The sequence below is a fragment of the Balaenoptera musculus genome, chromosome X (assembly GCF_009873245.2).
Source record: "Balaenoptera musculus isolate JJ_BM4_2016_0621 chromosome X, mBalMus1.pri.v3, whole genome shotgun sequence".
Taxonomy (NCBI): Eukaryota; Metazoa; Chordata; class Mammalia; order Artiodactyla; family Balaenopteridae; genus Balaenoptera; species Balaenoptera musculus.
In genome coordinates this window covers 89,287,164-89,314,577 of record NC_045806.1, presented here as the reverse complement: position 1 = coordinate 89,314,577, position 27,414 = coordinate 89,287,164, and the positions used below count along the sequence as shown (strand labels likewise).

At 34.4% G+C, this 27,414-nt stretch overlaps 1 protein-coding gene across 2 annotated transcripts in view; it reads right to left on the bottom strand.

Annotated features, from left to right (window-relative positions):
- Positions 1-27,414, bottom strand: part of NRK (Nik related kinase) — a 143,064-nt gene that overhangs the window by 6,192 nt on the left and 109,458 nt on the right. The window contains exons 15-26 of one of the 2 annotated variants that reach the window (XM_036839057.1): positions 25,900-25,967; positions 24,010-24,104; positions 21,463-21,560; positions 20,036-20,400; positions 18,158-18,494; positions 15,265-15,451; positions 14,664-14,819; positions 12,358-12,501; positions 10,296-10,454; positions 6,617-6,717; positions 4,398-4,547; positions 1,467-1,602 (exon numbers count right to left, since the gene is read on the bottom strand). In XM_036839057.1, the coding sequence (XP_036694952.1) occupies positions 1,467-1,602; positions 4,398-4,547; positions 6,617-6,717; positions 10,296-10,454; positions 12,358-12,501; positions 14,664-14,819; positions 15,265-15,451; positions 18,158-18,494; positions 20,036-20,400; positions 21,463-21,560; positions 24,010-24,104; positions 25,900-25,967 (1,996 nt within the window). The remainder of the gene's footprint in view (positions 1-1,466; positions 1,603-4,397; positions 4,548-6,616; positions 6,718-10,295; positions 10,455-12,357; positions 12,502-14,663; positions 14,820-15,264; positions 15,452-18,157; positions 18,495-20,035; positions 20,401-21,462; positions 21,561-24,009; positions 24,105-25,899; positions 25,968-27,414) is intronic. The other variant, XM_036839056.1, reaches the window with a different exon arrangement.

Genomic DNA, 27,414 nt, shown 5'->3' with positions numbered 1-27,414 from the left:
AGAAGTTGTCCTGCCTAAGGACAAGAACTGTACCAGATGACTTTTTAAGACCTCTTTGAGTTCTATCATTGTCTACATGTGGCATAAATATGGCATAAATATAGGGGTTCTGTTTCCCATTTGAACTGAATTTCCTTATTCCAATTTCTGATTAATATATTGATCACAACCACTGTAAAGGTTAGAACAAGATTCATTATTTCAGGGATTTTTTGCCCCAGATCTGTCAATTATATTGTAAGCGTTTACGCCTTGTCACAAAATGGTTTTAAACCCTCTGTGAGTTCTTACCTTTTGAAGAAATTGGAGGAGGTTTTCAGGATAATCCTTAACACTATGTATGCAAAAAGAAAGGATTCTGCAGATGCAATGCAAAGTGCCATCATCCCATAATGGAAAAAATGTCCATTAAAAAGAAGTTCTTTCAAACTGGTCTTTAAAGCCACATGTGGATCACATTTAGCCATTTTATAGGGATTTCAGAAGCTTCTGGCTTCTTTATTGATAAACTATTTTCTCTCTGTCTCTCTTGTCCTCCTTCCCTCCCTCCCTTCCTCCCCTTCCTTCCTTCTCTCTCTCCCTCTCTCCACTCCCCCTCCCTCCCTCACCCTCTCCTTGTCCTTCTCCCTCTCCCTCTCCTTCTCCTTTATTTGCTTCATTAACCTTATCTTCCTTCCAGGAACATTTACCTTCAAGCAAATCATTTTACTCTCTCTCTAATATTTTTACTGTTCATATGCATTATTCTGTTCCCTATCTAGAATCACCTCTGTAGTCACCAAGACTCAGAGAAACACGAGTTTCAAGTTATTCAGATTGCCCAGATCAGCAGTCCTGCAATGGTCAGGAAGAAAAAAAAATGTCCTGGTCTAATAAAGATGAAAAGGCAGTTTTTTTTATGTTGCCATCTGAGTAGTACCTAATAGGCATTCCAGTCAGTCATATTTATCTCTTTTGTAAATGAAGTTTGATGAAATCTTAGTGACAACCAATATGTCACATATTCAGTTTGTATTTGATTCTTCACAGAAATATTACTTGCTGAACAGAACACTATTGACTGTATAAAATGGAAGTATTTTGCTCTTCTCTTATGACTATTGGGCAGTCTCCTAAGATAAAGGTAAACCCCAAAAATCAATGTGATGGAATGAAACAGTTTCAACATCTGTGTAAAAGCTGCAAGCAAAGGGATTTAAAATAAAATTACAGATTATTGTGGAAAAGAATTACTTTCCTATTTTAATTACATGATTATTGAAAATGAACAACTAAGACAGCCAAAATCAGTCTCTTTGTGGTAGCCTTGTGAATTCATTAAGCATAAGACAAACATACACATTACCTTACAAGGGAATAAGTATGCCATATCCCAAATTAACACTATATGCCTTGAGAAAAAGTGATACTTCAGGAAATAGAAGCTTTTCTGGGATCATCTGAAAGGAGAAAAATTTTATACATACCTACTGAAGATGGTATGTCTTTCCACACTTCAAGGATCTTCTTGAAGAGTTGTTCATTTGCTTCCATGGAAAGGGCTTCAGCATTGAAGGTGAGCATCATGCCAATTCCCAAGGAATCAGGTAAAATGATGATATTCTGTGGTATAATGATTTCCAGGGGCTGGAATTATGTTTCATAAGGATTTACATGTCCAACATTTTATCACTACTACTTTCATTGAAGCAGCTTAGTTGAGCAATAAAGACCAAAAAGGGGTTCAAAATGCAGGGAGGAGAGAAATTTCTATTTCAGTACTAAACAGCATGCTATCCAACACTTGAAAAGAGCCTTCCCTATGTCATAAATCTGTCACTGTTTAATATTCTCCTTTATATTTAGGAGAAAACTTTGTAAAAAACAGAGATATACTTCCAACACAGAGAAATTCGTTGAAATTTCACAAACTATTATGTATAATGATAGAAGAAACATTACTTGTTTGATTTCAGATTCATTTCAGCACACTAATGAATACTTTAGTAAGGAATGTGTGAACCAAGTAACAAATACAAAATCACTGCTTATCAACCAATTCATTCAAATCAGAAATAGAAAGTTAACTTTAAAATAGCTTGAGTTTAAATATTTACAAGGGACAGCTTTATAATATCCTTCACTGCTTGAAATGTATCCTCCCTTCACAAAAATATAGAATTTCTTATCTAATTTATATAATCTTAAAATATCTTCAGAGATGTATTAGGTGACAGAAGATGAAATACCAAGACATATCTAAGAATTTCTAAATTTCATGATGCATAAAACAATGTGACAAAACTTGCCTAAACTACAGATATTGTCACATTAATCATATTTCCCTAAAAACCGAACAATTAATTCCTCTATCATTTTTTGAATTTAGCAAGTTAAAGGAAAAAATGTCAGAAACTATACTTGCCAAACCCAGCGTACTCAGGCCAAGTGCTTGAGGCCATGTCTCAGTCTCAGCAACAACAATTCTTAAAACTAAAATGGGGATCCAGAGGCGAAAAGCAATTTTAATGCGTTCCCTGGGCACTCTCATGAGCAGTTGAATCAGAAAAGAGATGAAGGAAGAGAGAAAAAGAAATTCAAGAAAAAAGATTGTCTCAAAAAATTTGTTTAGAATAGATCTGGGCTGTTGTAAATCCAGAAAGCCTCAAAGGTAATTCTCTTGCTTCTCAGATGATTCCTGAAGTAACCAGATATTCTGTAGCTTTACAGCTTTTGTAATCTAGCACTTTTGGAAAAGTATTATTTTTAGTACATTCTGTTTCAGAAGACATTCTCTCTTCCCTTATATTAGAGTCCTTTATCTTTTAATGGGTCAGGACACTAGGGCATTTAGCTAAAAATTCTATTTTTTAATACACTTAAGGTATCCTAATTAGGTCAGAAAATGATTTTTTAAAAACCTCATCTTCTCTCATTCTTGTTTCCATAATAATTAACTGATCATTTCAAAAGAAAATAATTCTTCTTGCTTAGTAGTCAAGTGGAACACAGAATTCAATCTTCCTAAATGACTTTTCAAATAAGTATAAACTTGGACCAATACTGTGGTGTTCAATAAGGCACTACCTTCAAAATAAAGGCTATCTGACATGACATAAAAAATAAGATGCAGGAAGTGATGGAAGACACTCCAAGTGAAAAGTACTATAATATTTACACTAAAATTAACCTGAACTCATTTAAATGGCTTTGGCTGGGCTTGGTTCAGTATTTTGTGCCTTATAAACAGTGATTTCTATATAGTTATAGGTGACAACAGAATGATCAGCTAATTAGATTGTTAAATATGACCAAAGCTTTAAAAAAAGTCTCCACTAATGATCTGACAATTGCTCCATGTAATCTGTCAGAGATATATAGATAATTCTGAAAGCTGTGCAAAATATCACATTAGTACAGTGGCTTAGCAGTACATAAAAGTTTTCTCCTGGAATTTTGTATAATGTTAAACTGCTAAAACTTTAGTGATTGACAAAATGGGGAATTCAAAAAGGGTGAAGCAGAGATTTGTTGGTTCAGCCCTTCCTTTTTAATATAATTTTCAATAGGACAAATATAATTTCTACCTTCAAATTTGAGATATAGGAGAATTATATTATGTATGGTACATGTGTGTGAGGGGTATTATGTTTAAGCTCTTTAGACAAATGATGTGTATAGTATTTTTACAACTATCCATATTTTAGATGCTGTGCCATATTTTCATATTTATAATTACTTAAGAGTTAAGAGTTGATGTGCATTAGCTTTTAAAATGCTGAATCCTTTGATCAGAAATTCTAAGTATAACTTATATTGTAAGAGAATACTTTATGATAACTTGCTATATATCACAGTTAAAGTACTACAATCTGGATAAAGAAAGGACATACACATAATAATGTTGTAATACTGGTGTAATTAAAAAAAATCTGTTAATGCATTATGAGGTACAGAAGACTAAAGCAAGGGTTGCAAACTCATATGGCTACGAGGGCCAGTTATTATAAATACATAATGGTGGATGGATAGAGAATGTATAGCGTATGTTCCATCTAAAAGTGGGCAGGCACAAATTGGTTCCAGTTGATTATGGCCAGATAGTAATGTTGGCCTGATATTGTCAGATCGTTGGTTTTTCAATAGAAATCCAGATTTTAAGTGTAAACGATATTCACTTAAAAACAAACAAAAATCACTGTTGCAGACAAAATCTATCTGCGGAACAGACTTAGCTGTCTGGACGAAGAAACCATCAGTGATTTTTGTTTATCCGTTACTACTTTCTGGCACTTTATACTTACCTTTTACGTCTCAGTTCTAATATAGATATTGATACTCATATTTTTAAACCTTTAAGAGTTTTGACAGTTGGAAATACTCAAATTGTGTTATACAGTAATTTCTAGGGATCTTACGTTATTTGGCAGGGTCACATCAGACATAACCTCAGATTCTGCATCAATGATGTGATATCCATCTGCTGAGCTGAAGAAAATCTTTAGTCTTTTTTCAGAACCAATAGCCAGGTCAACTGTCACTGGCTTATGACCAAGTGTTGGAAACACCTGTAGATATAAAACCAAATATGGCCAAAAGGCCAAAAATGACACTCTGTCTAAGGCGAAAATTCCCCTGCCCTTTTGTTTAACAGGTTTATAAAACCCAGAATGATTTTTAAAATTACATAATATATTTAGAGACCTATGTATTATAACTTTTCTTAGGTCTGTTATTACAATAAGAATGATTATATTCAGGTTCTAAATATTGAGTTTTCCTTCGAAGGCCAAATCTCCAAAAATCATAAGAGCCTTGTATGGCCCTGTACTCTGTTTGCTGTCTTTAAATTCCTTGCCTTGAGCTTCAGCAAATGAAGGAGCTCATCTGGTCTCTTAAACCGGTTTGCTGGATCAGCTGCCTGTATTTTTGCCAGTATTCGTATATAGGCTTCATAGGACATGTAGTCTCCTTCGGAGTCTGCTGATTGATCAATGCACACTTGGTAGGGAATGAGAAAGGCCAGACATGTTAACCTACCATAGACTGGTGTACTCTAGGCTCTTATGGTTCCTAGTCCAAGGAAACAAAAAGCCAAACAGGATTCATTGCCAAGTTCAGGTCACAGTAGAGGACTGGGCATCACAGGTTTCACCACACTGTAGTCATGAGGTGGGATTCAAGAACTAGAGTGAGGACTTGGACCAGGAACTGTGTATCAGGCTACACAGACTGTTGGTACTTACCTTCTTTGCTCTCCAGCTCCATACCAGGCAGCTCTGACCAATCAGCAGACACCCAAGAACAAACCCATATCCAAATACTGACAGCTGACCCAAGGCCCAATTTAGGGAGATCAGATCAGGGATGTGATTTGTGTCAGGACAGACCCAGACTATCTATATAGTAGTCTGTGCTATTTATAAACGAACATATTTATTGTGCAAATAGACATTGAGGAGCAGTCATAAGTATTAACCCATCTTTATTGTATACATGTGATGTTTTGGTCTATAAAATATACCATGTAATCAGATCCTGACCTAAGATACAATAGTATTTCATGAACATGTTGTTGGGGTCTATCATGATGTGTCCCTATCAGTGCTTTGTAAAAACTTGTCCAGGGACCAACCAGTTCAAAATCTCCTGGGATGTTTGCTAAAAATATAGATTCCCAGGCTCCACTTCAGACCTACTAATTTGGCCTGGAGTTGGGTCTGAGATCTAAACTTTTAACAAATGCTCCAGATGATTCTTATGTATATCCCAGATTAGGGGCTACTGGACTCTATGTAATATTGCCAGTTCATTAATCAGTCCTTATTACTATAGAATAAATACAAAATAATCTTATTTATGTTGAATTCTGGAGCATTATAAAAAGATAATGAAGATAAAAATAGTCCCCAGTTTATGAGATGTGATTAAAAATCATCAGCAACTTAATTGTTTGGGACACTAAATGGTTACCTTAAGAGGCTGATCCATAGAAGTTCAATTAAACCATAATAAGGGTGGAAATAGTACTCATAATCCAAATAAGCCTAACCACCATTCCTTATAATAGTTCTAGAGAAAAATGTGTTTAGAGATCCAGCTTGGAAGGAATATAGAGCCATCCTTTCCTCCCCACCCCCATCTACTGTAGCCCTGGTAATTAGAGCAAAGGCTTTCTCTTCCTTCATTCCTCTTCCAGGTTCATTCCTCTACCATTCCTCTACAATGGTAGAGGTTTCCCCCTTTACCATTGTCACACCTTTCCTTACCTTCCCTCTGCTCTCCACCCCCCACTAAGAGAGAACAGGGACTTTCTCAGCTTCAAGTCATTGGGGTGGCACCCAAAGCTTGTGTTTGTGGCTTTAGAAGAGAAGGTCTTCATGTTGACTACAGGAATTGGGATTGAGGAGCTGGTGGGGAGGTCCTTTAAGGGGAGGGGTCAGGGATTTCCCTCACACTCTCCCTTGGTGTGGTGCCTGTGAATTATCTAAAAAGGGTTAAATGATAATTATTGACATGGTATATTTAAATTACATTAATTGTAGAAGAATGGTATATATTTCTGCTACTCTATTCCAAATACTGTCCTGTTTACAATTTCTCAAAAGAAAAACCAAAGGAAAAGGAGACCACTCACTTTAATGGCAGTGCTTTCATCAAAGGACTTTGGTGCCCATGCATACAGGTGAATTGATGATTTCAAAGCAATTGCAATATATGTTGTTTCTTCATGTTGCACTACAATGATAAAATACAAAGAAGTAACGATGCCACAGAGTTAACAAGAACACTCAAGTATTTGTGTTTGTTGTTGAAAATGTCATAATAACAATGTAAGACCATAGATCATTTATTTTAGAAAAGTTATTTGGTTACAATTTGATGCCCAAAAGAAGATGACAAAAATACTGTATAGTTTTATGGAGTGTATGCATTAGCCTTTAAGAACACTCTAAATTGTACACTGAAAACTACAGAACATTGCTGAAAGAAACTAAAGAAGACCTAAATAAATGGAAATACTTCCTCTGTTCATGGACGGGTAGACTTAACATTGTTAAGAGGTCAATACTATCCAAAGTGATCTACAGATTCATTGCAATCTCTATTAAAGTCCCAATGGCCCCCTATGCATAAATGGAAATGCTGATTAAAATTCACTTGGAATTGGAAGAGGCTCCAAATAGCCAAAACAATCTTGAAAATGAAAAACAAAGTTGGAGGACTCACAGCTTCCAATTTCTAAACTTACTACAAGCTACAGTAATCAAAAGAGTGTAGTACTGACCTAAGGACAGGCATATACATCAATGGAGTAGAATTGAAAGTCTACAAATAAAGCCATACATTTATGGTCAGTGGTGCCAGGACTATTCAATAGGGAAAGAATAATCTCTTCATCAAATGGTACTGCGACAACTGAATATCCAAGTACAAAAAAATGAATTGGACCTCTTACCTCAATCCATATACAAAAATTAACTTGAAATGGATCAAAGACCTAAATGTAAGAGCTAAAACTATGAAATTCTTAGAAGTAAATATAGGAATAAACCTTCATGGCAATAGATTCTTATATTTGACACCAAAAGCATAAGCGACAAAAGAAAGAAACAGATAATTTGGGTTTCATTAAAATTAATACTTCTATATATCAAAGGACACTATCAAGAAAGTGAACAGACAAAGTATGGAACGGGAATAAATATCTGCAAATCATATATCTGATAAAGGTCTAATGTCCAGAATATATAAAGAATACTTACAACTCTACAACAAAAAGATAAATAAGCCAAGGAAGATATACAAATGGTCAATAAACACTTGAAAAAATGCTCAACAACATTATTCATCAGGGAAGTGCAAATCAAAACTATAATGTGATGCCATGTTACACCCACTTGGATGGCTAGGATCAAAAGACTGACATTTACAGGTGTTGGTAAGAATGAAGAGAAAAATGGAGCTTTCATACTTATGGCAATGTAAAACAGTTCTGTCAGTCACTTTTAAAAATATTCTGGCAGTACTCTCTAAGAGAAAAGAAAATATTCACTCCAATGTACAAAGACATGTATGAAAATGTTCATAGCAGAATTATTCCTAATAGCCAAAAAGTGGAAAAAGTGCAAACGTATAAAACAATGGATGTATAAAAAACTGAATAAACAAAAGGTGATATATCTATACAATGCAATACTATTCAGCAATAAAAAGGAATACTGATACATGTTGAACAGGTTACAGCATGGATGAACCTTGAAAACATTATGCTAAGTGACAGAAGCTTGTCACAAAAGACCACATAATGTATAATTCCATTTAAATAAATCGTGGAGAAAAGACAAATCCACAGCAAAGAAAGTAGATCAGTAGCTACTTAGGACTATGAGGGGAATAAGGTAAGAGGAATAAAATGTGGAGTGACTGCTAATGGCCATGAGGTTTCTTTTTGGAATGATGAAAATTAGATCATGGTGATGGTTACACAACTCTATAAACATACCCTAAACCCTTTAATTGTACACTTTAATGGGGTATATTTTATGATATGTAAATTATTTCAATAGAGCTTTTTTTTTACTAAAAAAGAGAAAAATATATAAAAAATATATGCTTGCTCTTGGCTAGACCTTCTGGCTCTCATGAAATATGTTGTCCTACTTCTAGATTTATATTTGCACTAAAGCCCCGCTTCTTTGGCAGAGACACTGCTTCTGTATTCGCTAGCCAGACTTCATCTGAGACTAATATATACGAATTCTCTCTCTCCTCTCCCCTCCCCTCCTCTCTCCTTCTCTCTTTCTCATTCTGTGTCTCTGTCTCCCTGAGTCTAGCTTTGCTTTCTTTTTCTTTAAACTGTTCAGAAGTAGGTCAAAGAAGCATGATTAATAAATCCCCAAGAAGCAAAGGAATTCTTTGTTAAGCAAATAGTTCCAATAATTTTAATATACGACGGTAACTGATGTCGGTCCATTATTTTGTTGACCTTGGAAGGCTATGAAAATACCGTGCAAGTATGGTTATGTTGTTGTCCTCCTATGTAAAGGTGCTACTGTTCCACCTGTCAGTAGGACAAATGTTATTGGTTATTATGAGAGCTGGGATGGGTTGGAATGCGGTCAGCCAGGAAAACTAGACTAAACTAGTCCATCTGTTTACCAAAAGCACAGATTTGCAAGATGACTATCTTTGTAAACTCTCTCTTATTGAACTAAAAACTCGATAAGTTAGTAAGAGGCAGTTCTGCTATATAAACTTTTGGGTTAACATCTGGGAATATCTTTCACCTCTGGCTACCACATTTATGTAATATGATTTGGAGGAAATTAGTGATACATAAAACTAGAAGAAAGTAGTATATTTATTTGATGCCTAAGTTGTCTAGGTGCTCATTCCTACCTTTATTGGTGTTTGTGTACATATGTACACACATATGGAAACCTATCCTCGGAAAGGCTCTTTGCATGCAGAACAGAAACAGTCAGTCAGTATAGAAATATCCTGCCTCAACTCATATTATGTGATTCCAGCTATCTCTTACCTATGCCACTAGTTCTGCCTCACAGGCAATTAGTAAAGAGGAAAGAAGAAAACAAAGGCTGAGAGTAGAGGGGATTTGCTTCAGAAACAGAAAGAATTGGATAACATTACTTCCAAGTTGTTGACAGATTAGAGCAGGACTCTAAGACCTTGGATTTATTACTCCATTTCACAGTGGATGGTTGTGAAGAGACAGGGGATATGAAAACACAGTAATCAGACAAGAAATATTTAGCAATTATACTCATGAGTATCGACAGTGGGAATGAGAGCCAGCAGACAATTGATGAATTTTCTTTTTGACTCATGGTAAAGTTTCCTGGTCAGTATTAAGAGGGATTTTTCTGATTTTGAAAAAAAGGAATTATTATGTGATCCTATTTTATTGCTGTTCCAAGGAAAGATAATGTCATATAAATCTCCTTGTAGGTTATTGAAGATACATCAACACCATTTATATAATTGAAGTTAGATAGAAGCAGGAAGAAATATCAGTTCATATGAACTAATTAGAGTGACTGGGAAGGGAAGAAAGGTGAGAAAGTGAACCAAACTTAACTCCAATGGTTATTGCAGTCAATCTATATTTTCTCAATAACAGCCATGATTGTGACATAAAAGACCTGAAAGGTTTCTCAGTGAAATTCACTCATTTTTGTATTTGAAGTTGCAAATTCTTTTCTTTCTCTACTTTGCCTTTCACAATAATGTTCTTCACCAAACGAAGGGAAGCAAAATTTATATAGCTATAGTAAACATGAAATGAGACTTACAGACACTGAAGTGTTCACAGCCTGTCAACTTATCAATAGCTTTGCAGGCTTCCTCTGTCTTGAGCATTTCCTCTTGTCTTCTTTTACTTTCTGGATCATCATTCAAAATCTTGTTTCTCAGCCAGGTCAAATGATACACCCGAAGTCTGTTCTTATGGCCTGATAGATAAGAAAAGATACAATGTTCCAATTCAGTCTATTTTTTTTATATATTAGAAGAACAAAAAAGGTAAAACTATTTTTGTCTTTTTAACCAAATGTTTTCATTAAAGTAAAAAAGCACTTTTAAAAATCTATGCTGCATCAGAGTCTTCCCTTTAGAGTTTGGAAATATGATAGCAAAGTCTCTCTTAGTCTCTCACTTCCAAGAGATAGCTGAAGTGTCTACCAGCTACCTATGTAGAAGTAAATGTAAAATACTTCTTTGGGACAGGTTAAGACTGCCACTGTGCAGGCAACAGAATCACCATCCATTCATTTGTACCTTAGCTTCTTTTCTAAGTCATGACCTTTCTGGGATTCAGAGACCCAGAAGCTATCTCTGGTAGTGTGTATATATGAGAAGGGTGTCTTATGTATTGCTTGTTAGGCATTCTGGGCCAGTGAGATGGGTACTTGTACTCTTTCATTCCAGTATACTTATGAAGTAACTGAACAGTTTCATTATTTTTTCTCAGCCCAATCTATCTTTAATGTTAATTTTCTAACTGTAAGTCCCATCAAATTCCTACAATTCCTTCAGAAAAACAAGCCATTAAAATTACACATTTCTTTTCATATATAGTGACTTTACATTCATTTTTAGGGTTTATGACTGTAAGATTTCTGGGCCCAACAATAAGATTCTCATTTATGTAATTAATCTTAAATATATTTTTACACATTTTTGAGCAGTGTTAGAATTCAAGCATCTATATCTATTGCCATTCTATTCTCAAATGGTAAAATAAAATTGAACTCCAAACTATTAGATATCTTTCTATACTGATGTTCTCAGTACTATTTGATGCAAAAATAATCCACATTTAAGAGAAACTTAAGAATTAAAAAGAGAACATTTGGGTTAGAGAAAGCTGGATAAAAAGTAAAGAAATCTGTTATCCAGATGTGCAGTCTGTAAGCCACCCAGATGTTTTCAAAAACTAAATGTTGCTTCTGTGTGCCTCAAGCAACTATAAATGAATGACCAAAAAATCATGACACTTTAGTATATCTGTAGAGGATTCCTCTAACCAAAACTTAAAGCAAAGTTAATCATATTTAGGACTATACATAATCATTAATTAATGTGCAATATCGTTATTAGGTACAGACAGGAAGTATATAAACACATAAAATTACTGTGATTAGCATAATTTTATTCTACAGTCAAACCATTTAAAAAATTTTTCCTAATCTTTCAACAGTCATTTTTTTGCCTAAAGTCAGCATTAATGTTAGTGCTTTCCTGATACCAAGTACTGTTTAGTAATCACAATAATTATTAACATCCATATACTTGTTCTCTCATATGTCAAGGTTCAGGATCTGACTGACCAAAACTAAGAAGTTCAACTACTATGTGGGAAGAATGGAGAGATCTTAGGGGATCCATTCTTGTTACTAGTCCTATCTGTAGGCCCTTATTATACGGCTGTGGCAGAGACAACAGAGTCTCATTTTTATCCAATTATTGTCCTTTTTGTTCTTTGTTGCTTCTAACACAAGAAAGGTATATAGTGGAGGTTAGTGTGGTCGTGTGTGCATGGGTGGGTGAAGCTGTGAGTTGTGAAGATGTAGGTGGCTCCTCAGAAAAGACGTGAAAGGATGCAAATGGCATGGTTTTTCTTGTCACTGACCTAGGACAGGTACATTACAATCAAATATCCAGACACCAAAGGAGAGTCAGAAGTTTAAATTGTAAATAGGTAAGAAAATACAAGTAGGAAAGCCTGGTGTCCCAATTAAAGTTTATATTTAAAGTGCTTTCCTATGAATACTTTCACTTGAGAAAGTCTTTAGCCCAGTTTGCAACCTAATTTATCTGCATAATTACTCAGTTAATTTTAGTTCTTAAACAAACCGGAGATGGTAATCAGCAAATTGAGTGGCTCTACAACTTGAATTTGACGGAATGGTCTTCGCTTTATAAGTTTAGTAATGTCTGCCTTTCCGCTTCTGTCCATCAGATACAGATTTGATCGAGTTCCCAACAGCAAATTCACTCCTGTTCGTATATAAAAAGAAAAGTGCTATATTAGCTCAGATTACATTTTTATAATTGAATTTATACTAGTATTTTTGCTACTCCAGTGTGCTGATCTATGTAAAGGTGACGTTTATCATCTTAGGCTAATGTTAACTTCATTCTGTGTAAAAATGAACTCTCTGCCAACAGAACAAATTTATTTTCATTAAAATATTGAAGATAATACCCTCTGGCAATATTCTACTGGCTGGTGTCTTGTTTGCCATCACACAAATAGAACTTTATGTATATCTCAGCACCTTTTAGTAGTGTCCCAAACTTTATAAAAATCAATCAACCTTTTTGAAAGTTACCATTAAATATAAAAGATGCCTAGTATATATCAAGTCTTCAATTCAGTTGATTTCTCATTGCTAACTGTAACATGGTTTTAATGCTTTTAGAATAATTGCATGTAAATTGTTTTTAAATTGAGTGATTCTGTGTTCACACATATATTAAAAAAACTTATATTGCTAAATGCCTATAAAATTAGTTTCTACTTTCATGTATTTACACTCCTACGCTCTGTTATTTGTGTGCTGGCTCTATTCATTCTAATAGAAGCACTGTTTATAGACTGAATGAAAAGACTAAAATAGATTGAAGTAAAGTTAGAATATACTTCAAATGGGGGTCAGGATCAAGATGGTGGAGTAGAAAGACCCTGAACACACCTCTTTCTATGGGCATACAAAAATTACAACTATTTACAGAGCAACTGTCTATCAGAATGACCTGAAGACTACCAGAAAAGATTTTCCACAACTAAAGACATAAAGAAGGAGCCACAACAATATGGAAAGGAGTGGCAGAGATGTGGTTTAGTAAAGACCCACACCCCAGGGTCGATGACTCATAAACAAAAGGGATATCATAACCACAGGGGTTCTCCTCAAGGAGCAAGGGGTCTGAAACCCACATTGGGTTCCCCAGCCTGGGGGTCTGGCACTGGGAAGATGAGTTCCTAGAACATCTGCCTTTGAAAATCAAGTGGGGCTTATGTTCAGGAGAGCTGGAGGGCTATAGGAAAAGGAAATTTCATTCTTACAGAGCATGCACAAAATCTCACATGCTCCAAGTGGCATGACGCAGGGCAGATGCAGTAGTGTGAAAGATGCCTGGGTCAGAACCACTTGTTGTTCTTAGAGAATCCCCTTGGAGAGGCATGAGGCAGCTGGGACCCCCCTGAGGACTGAGACACTGGCAGCAGCCATTTTGGGGATCTCGGTCTACCACATTGACACATATTATAATCTTTTATTTTTCAAAATATAAAATGACAAATGATAAAAATGAGTTACTAGACATTAAGTTCATCTCTGGGTAGTTTCCTGACTGAAATGATAATGAAGTAAACTTTGCTTTCTTGTTATCTGATACATTATATTAGTAGAACTTTGAGGATGGCTTATTTTTTCCCAAGTTGTTTAATCCACATAACTATAATGTTTGCTACACTGCTCTATTTTTAATTTAAAATTCTGTCTCCTGTTCAATCATACATTAAGCAAAGTCTATGAAACTGAAGGTAGGAGGTTGGCATTTATTTTGGATTTTTCCCTTCCTTGCATTCATTTATTCTGTTTAATTTATGATTCAGACCCGCTTGAGGTAAAATACTGTCTCAGCATTACCAATGTGGTTATAATTCTTCTGGAACAAAGGGTTGAAAAAGTCTATCAAAGTTAAGATATTACACAAGGAACTTTCTCTACAAATCCACAAGATATTTTAAAAACAAGAACCTGAAGAAATTTCTTGTAATATCTCATTAGGTATTATATGTTGCATTCTGCCCAAATTAAAAATACTAAGCTTGAATTTTCAAATAATCATAACCTAGTCCGATTTTATATTTTAGCCAAGTTAATTCGGGCCGTAAAGAAAAACAGAATAAAAAGGATAGGGAGTAATTCAAACAGCAAACTGCATTGAGTAAAAATAAATCAGCAAATAAATAAATAAGCAAGTTAACAACTGTGTGTGTGTGTATATGTATGTGTATATATGTATACACTTGGAAATGGTTTTTCAATAGCAAACACATGTTTACATCTATGATTTTTCACAAGTTTGCTATATGGATAAAAATATATTCTTTAAAATATAACAACTCAGTTTTAAGAAACCAAACTCACCCCACAAAGAACCACAGCAGATCTCAGAAGTGAATTCCTTTTCATACATGTGGATTAGTGGTTTTTTACATTCAGGAGAGACATAGAGTGGGTTAACATTGACTTCAGAGGGTTGCTTAGATGATTTCTCAGGTACTTCCACTAATCCAGCATATACTGTGAAGAGAAGATATTGAGAGAACTTACACCATATGTGCTTGAGTGTTTCCACAAATGAGACATAGCTTAGAAAAATTCCTTTTCCTTTATTGTATTTTATTTTTTTATTGGAGCTATAATTTCTATAAATACTAAACCATCAGGTAACACAAATCAAGATGGTCAGAATACATTTCTGAATATGAATATACTTCAAGTTACTGTGATTAGATTGCAAGTACAATCCAGATGAGGGACCCAATTTCTCAATTGTAGTTCAAATTTAGGTGCCATAAAGACTAAGTGAAGAGTAGATTTAAAAATATATACACATCCATCTGAATTTATGTCAACTGAGTATCAGAATGATTTGATTCTTTTCTGATAATGAACCAGTGGCCAAACACTGTATTTAATATGTGAATAGACTGCAGCATTTGGAGATTATATTAAGTACACTTACAGATGGCACTGGCAAAGTCAGCATTTGCGGCCCCTTCAGAACCGTTGGAAGGAGATGAGTGGCTGGCAGAAAAACCTGATTCTGTTGATACTTCTGATATGTCCATAGTGTCATTCTCATCACCAGGTGCTGCAGGTGCAGCGCCTGAGGCAACGGCATTTGAGGCTTCACTTCTACCACCTGACTCCTAAAAGATGATTAAAACTTTATTTTGACTTTATTAGGAAATTAACAGTGAGAGAAATATGATATGCCTAGGGGTTATTTGAAAAAGAGAATACAAAATTTGTAACATCTTATAATTCTTTATCCTTATAAAATCCACATTTACCAGTAGAACTCAACAATGTTATCAGAAAAGAAATAACTAACCTATATTGAGACAACTGATGCCAAAGTAGGAATTCAAGGAGCATGAACTCCTTAGCTGTATAATTTACGGACCTAAAATTTGTGGAGTTTTTACTATGCATTAGATATCCTGCTAGGCATCTTATTTACATATTGTTGTGAATCCTTGCAACAACCCAAAAAGTAAGTAAGATTATCTCCATTTTACTTACAAGGAAACTAAAGCTTAGCGAAGTTATATAATTTATTCAAGGTCATAGAGATAATTAAGAGGATCAGAGTTTGAAGCCAAAGTCTGTTTGATTCCAAAGCTTACATTCAGCTATGCTATGGTAGATTCATTTCCATTTTGTCAAATGACAAAGCTAATGATGGAAAATCAACTAACACAAATTCAAGAGTGTGAACATGCTTCAGTGAAAATTTAGCCAGATTCCATTAACTTACAGAGAAGAAATTCAAGGATAAAAGTCACAAAATGTGACAGAATTTATGTGGGATGCCATATCCTGTGGAAAAACATACCAACAGTTTTTGGTAAGCCTGTTTGCTGATAAGCATTTCTTTGTTTCTAAACAGTGATTGAGACAGTTGTGCTGCCCTGTCAAAGACTTGTTTTTATGACCTTTCCTGCCACAAAAGTGTTGTATGGCAACATGTCCTTTTAAAATTAAAATAAAAAGAAGATCCATTCACTCTGTAAATGTCAAAAACATTTCTTAAGATAACTGGAGATACCCAGGGGTGCTATGAAAACTGTGCTGGGACATCCTGTTTTAATGTCTTTAATTAAGATAAGTAGGTAGGCAGTTAGGTAGGTAGGTAGTAGGTAGGTAGGATGGATGGATGGATAGATGGATGGATTGAAAGATAGATAGATAGATAGATAGATAGATAGATAGATAGATAGATAGATAGATAGATAGATAGATAGGTAGATAGGTAGATAGATAGATAGAGAGGCAGACATAGATACTTTCTCACTGATGTTGCTTTCCCATTGGAAACCATCTAGGGAGTTTCCTCCTTCCTTGTCTTCTTTGTTTCCTTCCTTCATTGATTTCTTCCGTAATTACTGTATGACTGCCATAGACGAAGCCCTAAGTTGGACCCTGGGATTGTGTGAGTAGGTAACAAAAAGTAATCAAGGATGGATTAAAAATAGTTCCTGCCTTTTAAGAGTTTACAATCTATCGTGACAGAAGAGCAAGTAAACAAATAAATAAATTACAAAGTCATAAGTACTAAAATAAAACGATGGGCAAAATGCTTGCAAGTGCAGATGAAGAGGTGTGTAATTCTGCCTTGGGAAGTCAAAGATGATATATGAGTTGAACCATGAAGGATGACTAGTTCACAAGCAGAGAAGAGGTAAGGGGAAGGCTTATAGACAAAGGGAAGTGCTTGAACAAGGTCACTAATTCATGAAAAAGTGTGGCATCTTCTAAGCTAGTTATGATAGGACAATAGGCTGGGAAAGTAAATTGGCATGATTTTTCCTTTGTCTGGAATCTCATCTCTGTTTTCAGATATCCAATACTCCTCATTTGTCAAGAATTAGTTCAAAAACCACGTGTTCCAGGAAATCTCTGTGATAATTCCTATTTATCTAGCATATGTGAAGCTACTTGAGTATTTTAAAACATATCTATAAAGTCTGTAAATATTTTGTGAATGACAAAATAATTGTCTAAACACAGTACACTACTTCTGTTTTAAATTGTATGTGTTAACACTTCCTCAAAAAGTTAAAATAGAAGATAGCAATTCCACTCCTAGGTATATAGCTCAAAGAATTAAAAAGAGGGACTCCAACAACTGACACTTGTACACCAATGTTCACAACAGCCAAAGGTGAAAATGACCCAAGTGTCTATCAACATATGAATGGATAAACAAAATGTGATATATTCGTACTACAGAATATTATTCAGCCTTAAAAAGGAAGGAAATTCTGATACATGCTACAAAATGGATGAACCTTGAAAATATTATGCTAAGTGAAATAGACAGACACAAAAGGACAAATATTGTATGATTCTGCCTATATAAGGTACCTACACAGAAAGTAGAATAGAGGTTATTAGGGACTCGGGGGAGGGATAATGGGGAGTTAATTGTTTGTTTGAGATGATAAAAATTTTCCAGAAATGAATAGTAGTAATGGTTGTAAAACATTGTGAATGTACTTAATTCCACTGAATTGTACACTTAAAAAATGGTTAAAACATAAAATTTTATGTTATGTGTATTTTATCACAGTAAAACCTCCCAGAAAAATGTATGTGTTAAGAGACACTATCCCAAGCATGTGATCTGAGTAATAAAGGTAAACAAATAAGATATTTTTGTCCCTGGAAGAAAATAGGAACCATCCAAATTAGAAGAAATAAAGATCTATCTAGAGCTATAATTAAAAATCTTTAAGGCTTTGGGATAGAAGTTTAAAATATATTTGTAATGGCTGGAAATATGACATACCACATGAAGAAACGCATTCACAAGGAGAAGAATTCATTCTCCTTTTCAAATGGTGCATTACCTCTGGTATATGTTCAAATTCCTGGGATACTGGTCTCTCCAATACTGGATCATCTATCTCTGAGCAATTTTCTTCTCCATTGAGTTCAAGGGCTTCACTCTCTTCATTGGTTCCACTGACTCCCTCATTTCCATTACCCTCTTTGCGTCTTCTTCCACTGTCTGTATTGGCTCTGTGTCCTTCATGGTCTCCAATGGCTGCACTGCCCCCAATGGCTGTACTTCCTCCGTGGCTTCTACTAGCTCTCTGTCTTCCATTGCTGCCGAAAGTTCCTTCCCCTCCATCACTTCCATCTTTACCATCTTGCTTGTAGCTTCCACCTCTGCCACAGCTTGGCCTGATAACAAGATCCGATTAATGATAGAAAACCACCCAACAAAAACATATTTGAAAGTCAACAAATGAAACAAAATTAGGATGCCTTACACATATGTACTATCTCCAGGCATGTTTTTGTTCTATGTGAACACTACTGGTATGATATAGATATGAAAAATGTCCCTATGTCCTGTCAATCTTAAATATTGAATTAACACCATAGCCACTGTCAATTCCCTGGCTGCATTTGGATGGCAGATGGAAGAGAACTTGCATCCTTTATTAGGAACATGTGTTAGGTTAGTAGCAATAATATGTTTTATTTTCTTAAACCGTAGACTACTTCATGCATTAGCAACTTCACAGCCACATGAATGATCAAGCCCATATTTTTGGTTCAACCACAACATATTTAAATAATTCTTATAATATATGTAATTTATGTTAATTTAAACACGTGCCTTTATTTTCTAACATGTGTATTGTCTGCTTTGCAACAGATTTCCATTGATTGTTCTACTATTATCACCAGGAAGTTCAGTAATATAGATCTCATTAGGTTAAGATAGTCACTTAATTATTTGTTAAGAACACCAAGCTTAGCAAAATGTCTCAATGATCTTTTGCATAAGGGACAACATAAACATGTACCTATGATAATTCTAAAAGCAAATGGATTTGAGAACAGAATTCCTGGTAGTTTTTTAGTTGGCAAAAAAGAAAAAATGTTGCATGAATTGTAGTCTGTTCTGTCATGTATATCCCCAGTAACATTTGAAAATTAACAAAACAAAATATGGATTTCAATATTATAAAGCAAACAATTCTCCCACTGTTAATTACTTTTCTAAAAATATACTATATTAATGAATCACCTTTGAGAGCAGTTTAAATACAAACCATAAGCACATGTAAATAAGAACACACTGGCTGCTTATAGAGCAGGAACAAGTAACTATATATATATAGCATACTGGTGGTATGCCAAAAACACTACTTCACTAAATATTACCACTTTGAGCAGCTACTCTATAAGAAGATAAAATTGAACGAGCACTGAATTTAGTTACAGCAGTTTTCAGAATCCCAAGGATTATGCTATGTTAGTAAGTTGGAGCTTAAAACTATCAAGTGAGTATCATATTTGCACTTCATTTTTCTCAGCAAATTTAGAGATTTTGTTCACAAACATCAGGGCTTCAACTTACAATTATTAAGAGGCACACTACTTAATTTGTCAGCCCATTTCTCACACTCATTGTGTCTTACAGGGTAGAATGATTCAGTAGCATTAATTTTAACAGAAACACCCAGACAATTACAGTTATAAAGAACCTAATAAATAGTTGAATGCTAATAAAATATAGTATTACAAGAAATGCAAAATTAAGTGCTTTGCATTAAAATAATTTAAAATGTATTGTTGAAAATCAACCATTTACCAACATGCAAGTGCAATTCATTTGCCCTCTTGGTAATAAATTTTGAAAGTAAACCAAAGATGCAAACAGTTTTGAAATTATAAAATATGGATAATGCAAGTAATCCAGAAAAACCAACCTTGGCCAACTAGGAGCATCATCACGATTATTGCCTTTGTCATCAACAACCTCATCATTGTCGTCATCGTCTTGGTCTTCACCAGCATCATTAGCCTGATCAACCTGGTTATCCAACTCATCACAGCCATTGTCATGGTCATAAGTATCTTCATAAGCATCATTAGAATCATCATCATCACCATCAGTATCAGCACCAGCATCATAGAGTTCAACATAATCACCATCCTCTTCAGGTGGCTGAATGACAGGTGCAGGAGTTAACCAATCATTCCGGAAGATTTCAGAGAGTGCATTATAGCCTACCCATTCATTTGTCAAGTAAACGGGGGGTGATATTTTTCCTACTTTAAATCCATCTGGAACCTGTGTGCACAAGAAAGGTTAATGTAGTCTCTAGTAGCCTTTCATTTTCTTCTAGATTGGAAAGCTTCCAGGCTGATAATATTTTAAAATGTATTTTCAATTGAAATGAAGATGTTCACTCACTATATAGAGCCAACATTTTTGTGAGGATGAGCTGCCAAAACCCAAACCTCAGGCTATGATCATTAATGGCCTTTCTGGATCACACAGGGCAAAATTTACTCACTTTGTTTTTTATTAGTCCTACTTATCTGCTGAGAACTAGACATTTGGTTTTGGTGCTGGAGAAGAGAACAGATAATTTAACATTCTAGAGAAGACAGTCACTTTTTTCCTTTTGTTTTATGCTTTGATATTGGGATTAGCTCTTAAAATTGATATGTTAATTTCCCAGCTCTAGTTTTATACAACATAGGCTGTATTAAAGTAATGTAAACACTTCTAAGAAGTAAATTAATATAAATTCACCTTTAAGTATGGTATGTGTCCTATAAGCAACCTCTGAGCAATCTGAAAGGGGTGTATGTGTAGTAGGGTAGAGGTAATTACAAAAGTAAAACAGAATGATCTGAAAGCACACTGCAAAAATAATTAGAAGGCCTTTTTATTTATGAAATTAGAAAGCATTTTATTTTTCGCTAAATGTTTTATCTTTATGCATTGCCTTATCATCCACGAAATGATATTAGACAAAAACTGAGCATCTAAACCTTACTCCTTAATTTGAGATTAGTTTCTACAAATAGCTTTTTATCACTCCTCTCCTGAATATGATCTGACACAAGAATGTGAAAGTAAAATATTTTATGATCGATTAAATGTTTTTATATTTTACATCACAAAATATTTTACATTAAATGTTTTTACATCGATTAAATTTAATTTCTAGATTTCATATTCTGCATACTGACATACCAATAGAAATATATATTTGAAAGATTAATTTAAAAACTGAACACTTTAGCCTTTCCCTCGAATGAAGATGAAAATATGTAAGTTAAAAGAAATTGAAAATTAAAAAGAACAGATATAAATGCGTTAAGAGTTAAGATGGAAACCTACATGGATGTCAACCAGCAACCTCTGATCAATAGTAGAATAAGGTGGTGATGACTGGGACCTCCTCCTGGTCACAGGGCTCTCTTCCTCAGAAGAAGATTCTGTGGAATGCCAAAAAGACATTAGTAACAGTTGTGATCACAGCCATTGACTTCATTTTTATAGTGTACCAGTTCAATCCCTTGGTATTTTTCTTGTAGCCTCTTTCCATTCTGGAGATATCACTTGATAAATTCTTATGGGGCTAAGATCCTATGTTCTGTTTTCACAGGTAGTGACAGGCTCACGGTTTGTTCTGTTAGACCTGCATGGTTTTTCTGTTTTCAGTATTAAGTGTACATTTGCTAGGTATTTTTCTCTACCTGTGTAACAAGGTACACAATAAGACTGGTATACAGATAGTCCCATGAAAAAAAGAGAATGTATCAAGAATAGGAAGGGCTGGGTGGTATTTCTGGCCTCCCATACTAATCAGTAGAAAAAGAGCCCAACAGTATATTAGAAGGTGATAGATTAGACAAAACTTTCAAGAGGAGAGTTGACTCTTGAATCTTAATCCCCCAATTTCTAATCAATGATATATCTTCAAGTATTTCAGTACAGTTGAGAAGTGAACAACTGAAAAGTGGCAAATCTTAGCCCTTTTTATAAAGCCAGGAACCTTTCTATAGAAGCTCTCTGCAATAGAACTTTCTGCAGTAATAGAAATGTTCTGTATCTGCATTGTCCAATACAGTAGCCACTATCCACACATGGCTATTGAGCATTTGAAATATGGCCAGTGTGTCTGAGAGGTTGAATTTAAAATCTAACTTCATTTTCATTTTAGTTTTAATTTTAATAGCCACATTTGCTAGTTGTATCACAATGCACAGCTCATTTCTATAGTGTAAACACTTCCATTTAAAATGCAAATTTGCCTGGATTAGAAGTCTGGATTTTTGATATTAAGACTTGTGGTATAGTAAGTAACATCTGTGGTTAAAATAGAGTGAGAATATTTAGGCTCAAAGATCAGTAGATCTGGGTGAGTGTACTTAGAAAAAGCTTCACTAAGGGGACTCTCAAGTCCCTTTTTATTGTTCTTGTGTGCTTGGAATTTGAAGATAAATAGTACTATCCCTCTTTTATTTGCAGCCTTTGTACTGAACACATCTTACAATTTGTGTTCACATCTTCTGACACTGTTGTACTTTTGCAATTTAATATCTTTCCGTAGGAAACCATTTTCTCTCAGGTCTTTTGGTGTGTCATTAGGCTAAGTAAGAAGTTTGGGTGAATGTCTGAGATTTTGAGGCAAATTTGTAGTAAGGTGTTCTGATTTCCTGCATCATGAAGTATGCAGTCTCATGGGAACTTCAAATCATCTATGTAGCACACACAATAAAATAATAGAATTTTAGAGCTAAAAAGAACTTTAGCTATTATCTACACAGATACTCTCCCTTTCTCCCTCCCACCACTGTTCCTAAATGCTTTGGGGCTTAGTCCAGAGTTTCCTTATTTCAAAATATACAATATGAATAAACCTTAAAGTTTTAGTTGTTTCTTCAGTATTAGCAAAATTAACCCTAGTCAAACCAGAAAGATTCTGGGGAAAAAAGTCCTAAAGTTTCTCTTCACACAGGCTTATCTTATTTCTCACAAGATAATATTTCTGCACAAGGGGACACTACCATTTAAAAGAATTAGGCCATTATCTGAGTCTCCTAAGAAGAAGAATGGGATTTTAAAATTCAGGTCTTCGACTATCTGATTTTCATACAGTGTACCTATATATCCCTTTAATTATTGACATTTTAATAAAATCTATATGCTATATTTTACAGACGACTTGGGGACTCAGTCAGGCATTTTTCCCTTACTTAACTTACTTGAATTGCTTAAAAGTAGATAGTGCCAGATTTTATGACCCAAGGCATAACTTTTCACTTTGTTTATCTGATATTTCACAAATCTATAATTCATTTAAACTCTCTCAAAAGTACATCATAAAATAAAATACTTATTTGAAATTCATATCACAGTTTGTAAAGTTATTTTCTATGATTTTATTGATTAATTTTTCATTTTGAGTAACTACATTAATTTTTAACATTTAAGAGATACTGTATATATCTTACTTTGGGGAGGTGAAATAACAAACTGATAAATAAAACACATGCCCGCAACTACTCCATTTAATATTTCAATATTCTAAAGATTACCTATAAATTTTAGCCTGTTGTAGAAGCCTCTCTCAAATTCCTTTCCCAGATTTTTCACACATGGTATAGAAACTAAAGCTGAACCCCCTCTCCCGCCTCCCTAGACACATTTTTAACTACTACCCAACTGAAAGAAGAAACTTCAGAAAAATTACTTTCCATTTCTCAAAGGTCATCACTGATCACCTAGTTGCCAAATCCAATGGCCTCCTGGTCTTAATCCTACTTGGCCTCCCTGACACTATTGATTCATTCCTTCTTGAAATTCTTTCTTAACTTTTGCAAAATAAACTATTAAACATTAACTCCGTTTTGACTGTTTAAACTTTGTGCTTTGAATCACCTGATGCTGCTGGGCAATTTTGAGGATTTTGCGAACTTCTTTGTCTGATGTCAATGGGCTTCTGAGCTTGTTCCAAAAGAGACCGCTGAGGAACACTAATGAAAAGACAGAAAAGCATGTGCCACATCCTAACATTCATAAAGGGAATGTACAACTCCACATCAAGACCAACAAAAGTTTTAAGCATATGGGTATATATCAAACTAAAAAGAAGTAGAGCTTAAGTAATATTTTCCAATTTCCCCAAACCTGCTATTTTATCTAGAAGAGAGAAACAATTTCCAAAATATAAAAAATTGTCTCTATACAAGCATGTTTCCTTCACATATCATATTTATTTCTAAAAATTCCTATGAACTTTCTTTAAGCTAATATTCAGACATTATTACTACCTGGGTAAAACAGCAAGAAACATAAATTTATAGTATATGTGAGTATTTTAACATGATAAAAACTAAGTTATTTTTATGTTAAATATTCCACTATTATAATCCTGATTTCAAATGTTTGGAATTTGTGTTTTTTAATGTCCTGTTCCTAATTTAGATATATGGATAAATAGATAGGACACTTTAGTTTTCACTATTCAAAATCAGGGAATATTTAGAAAGTTTCTTTGGACCAGTGCTGTTAAATTTTATAGCTGCTTTGGAATTTCTATATAGGAAGGACTTTGGTTATTGATTTAGGCCTAGAACAGACAAGAGTCTTTTCTATGACCCCAAATTTCAGGAAAGACTTAAGTTTCCGTTAAATTGATTTCATAAATATAACCATATTTAAAGTAAATATATTTGCAATTCATAAATTCAAAACCCTTTTTTGTAAGAAGAACAACCAATTCCAGTTTAACAGCAATATTGATTTTTATATACCCCATGTTTATCAGTTATATTGATTTTATATCATACCCCATGATACCAAAACAGATACACAAAACTAAACTGATTTCTCCCCCTTTGTTGTCAGAAGGATCATGACAACTCATTCACTGAACGCGTGGTAAGAGAAAGTTCCCAATCTTGCTTTAAAATTTTTCAAGATTTCTGCACACCAGTTAAATCTAAGGACACAAATACATGGGGGTTTTAAAGAATAATAAGATAAGAATGTACATACTAAATACTATCAGCTCTATGCCATCTGACCATACTGTTCAGAATCTTGAATACAGTAAGTGCTCAATAAGTATTTACTGAATGACTGAGTGAATGAATATAGGTTAAGTTCTCTCCACTATGAGTTGGAGTTGGAAGGGGTATGATTTTCAAGGAACATCTAAATTAAAATTTAGCATTCAAATATAACACATTGCATACATCTAAAATATGAAACATGATTTTTGAAAATTACTGAAGATTATCAATATTACAGAGTTAAAAATTACAGTGACTGGTATAAAATATTGCTATAATATTGAGTTTTAGATTTGATTTTCCCTATAGGTTATTTTAGGTTTGCCCATTCTGTGGCATTAGCTTCTGAGGTTAGCGATTGTGTGTGTGTTTTATCATGTAGTACATCACGAATATCGTGTAATTGAAGTGTACATGATACACATGAAACTTCACATCTTTTTATTGTAAATTACTAATTGAACGCTGTCCAAGAATTCACTGTTGTTTCTGTTATTAAATTGTGAATGTTACCAGCTAATCATCAAACTAAATAACACTGAGATTGCAGTATGTCCAAAGGTGAAAGATCTAGTTAATGGATTGTTGCAGTTTTAAGGTTTTAAATATGGGCCGGTGATATCACTGATGACTATGTTGTCATTAATATTTTAGTTTTGAATTCACACAGAACTTAGTATCAAATAGATAAGCTTTAATTTCCCATATGACAGTAAATCAGAGTAATCTGAATATAGAAATCAGAGACACATACCTTGAAGAGAACTTGACACGATGTACACGATCCTGGTTGTAAGGAATAGAAATAGATCTCTCTTGGATCTTAAAGATACAATGCAATACTTTGGTAGAATTCTGAATCATACATTTTTTGAGTTATTAATTCATGGGAAAATGTCATTCTTCACAAAGAGATGTTTTCTTAAAAATCCAGCTTATAAAATCTGATTTTCATAAATAGATTGTATTTCATTATTACTTATAGTATAACATTAGAACTACTTAACCATAATTTTTGAATATATCCTTGAATTTTAGTATAACAACAGATTCTGGAGATCATATAATCAAATACCCTCATTTATTATTGAGGAATCTGTATCCCAGAGATGGAAAATGACTTTTCTAAGAACTTTACATCAAGTCAAAGGATATCTTTAATCAGACTGTAGGTCTCCCACCTGCTAATTTAATGTTCTTTCTATGTTTTCATATTACTTTTTATACCAAGTTCAAACTTCCCACTCACTCACCCTTTCAAGCTAATACTAGATTTTCAAAAGTTGTAACACACATACACATCACTAAAAACCTCTCAAGAGTCTAAAGTGTTCCTTCTTTATTTTTATTGGAGTATAGTTGCAATATTGTGTTAGTTTATACTGTACAGCAAAGTGAATCAGCTATATGTATACATATATCCCCTCTTTTTTGGATTTCCTTCTCATTTAGGTCACCACAGAGCACTGAGTAGAGTTCCCTGTGCTACACAGTAGGTTCTCACTAGTTATTTTATACATAGCATCAATAGTGTATATATGTCAATCCCAATCTCCCAATTCATCCCACCCCCCCTTTCGCCCTTGGTGTCTATATGTTTGTTCTCTATGTCTGTGTCTCTAGTTCTGCTTTGTAAATAAGATCGTCTGTACCAATTTTTTCAGATTCCACATATGTGTGTTAATATACAATATTTGTTTTTCTCTTTCTGACTTACTTCACTCTGTATGACAGACTCTAGGTCCATCCACGTCTGTACAAATGACCCAATTTCGCTCCTTTTTATGGCTGAGTAATATTCTGTTGTATATATGTACCACATCTTCTTTATCCATTCCTCTGTTGATGGACATTTAGGTTGCTTCCATGTCCTGGCTATTGTAAATAGTGCTGCAATGAACAATGGGGTGCATGTGTCTTTTTGAATTACGGTTTTCTCTGGGTATATGCCCAGCAGTGGGATTGCTGGGTCATATGGTAATTCTATATTTAGTTTTTTAAGGAATCTCCATACTGTTCTCCATAGTGGCTGTATCAATTTACATTCCCACCAACAATGCATGAAGGTTCCCTTTTCTCCACACCCTCTCCAGCATTTATTGTTTGTAGATTTTTTCATGATGGACATTCTGACAGGTGTCAGGTGGTACCTCATTGTAGTTTTGATTTGCATTTCTCTAATAATTAGTGATGTTGAGCATCTTTTCGTGTGTTCATCGGCCATCTGTATGTCTTCTTTGGAGAAATGTCTATTTAGGTCTCCTGCCCA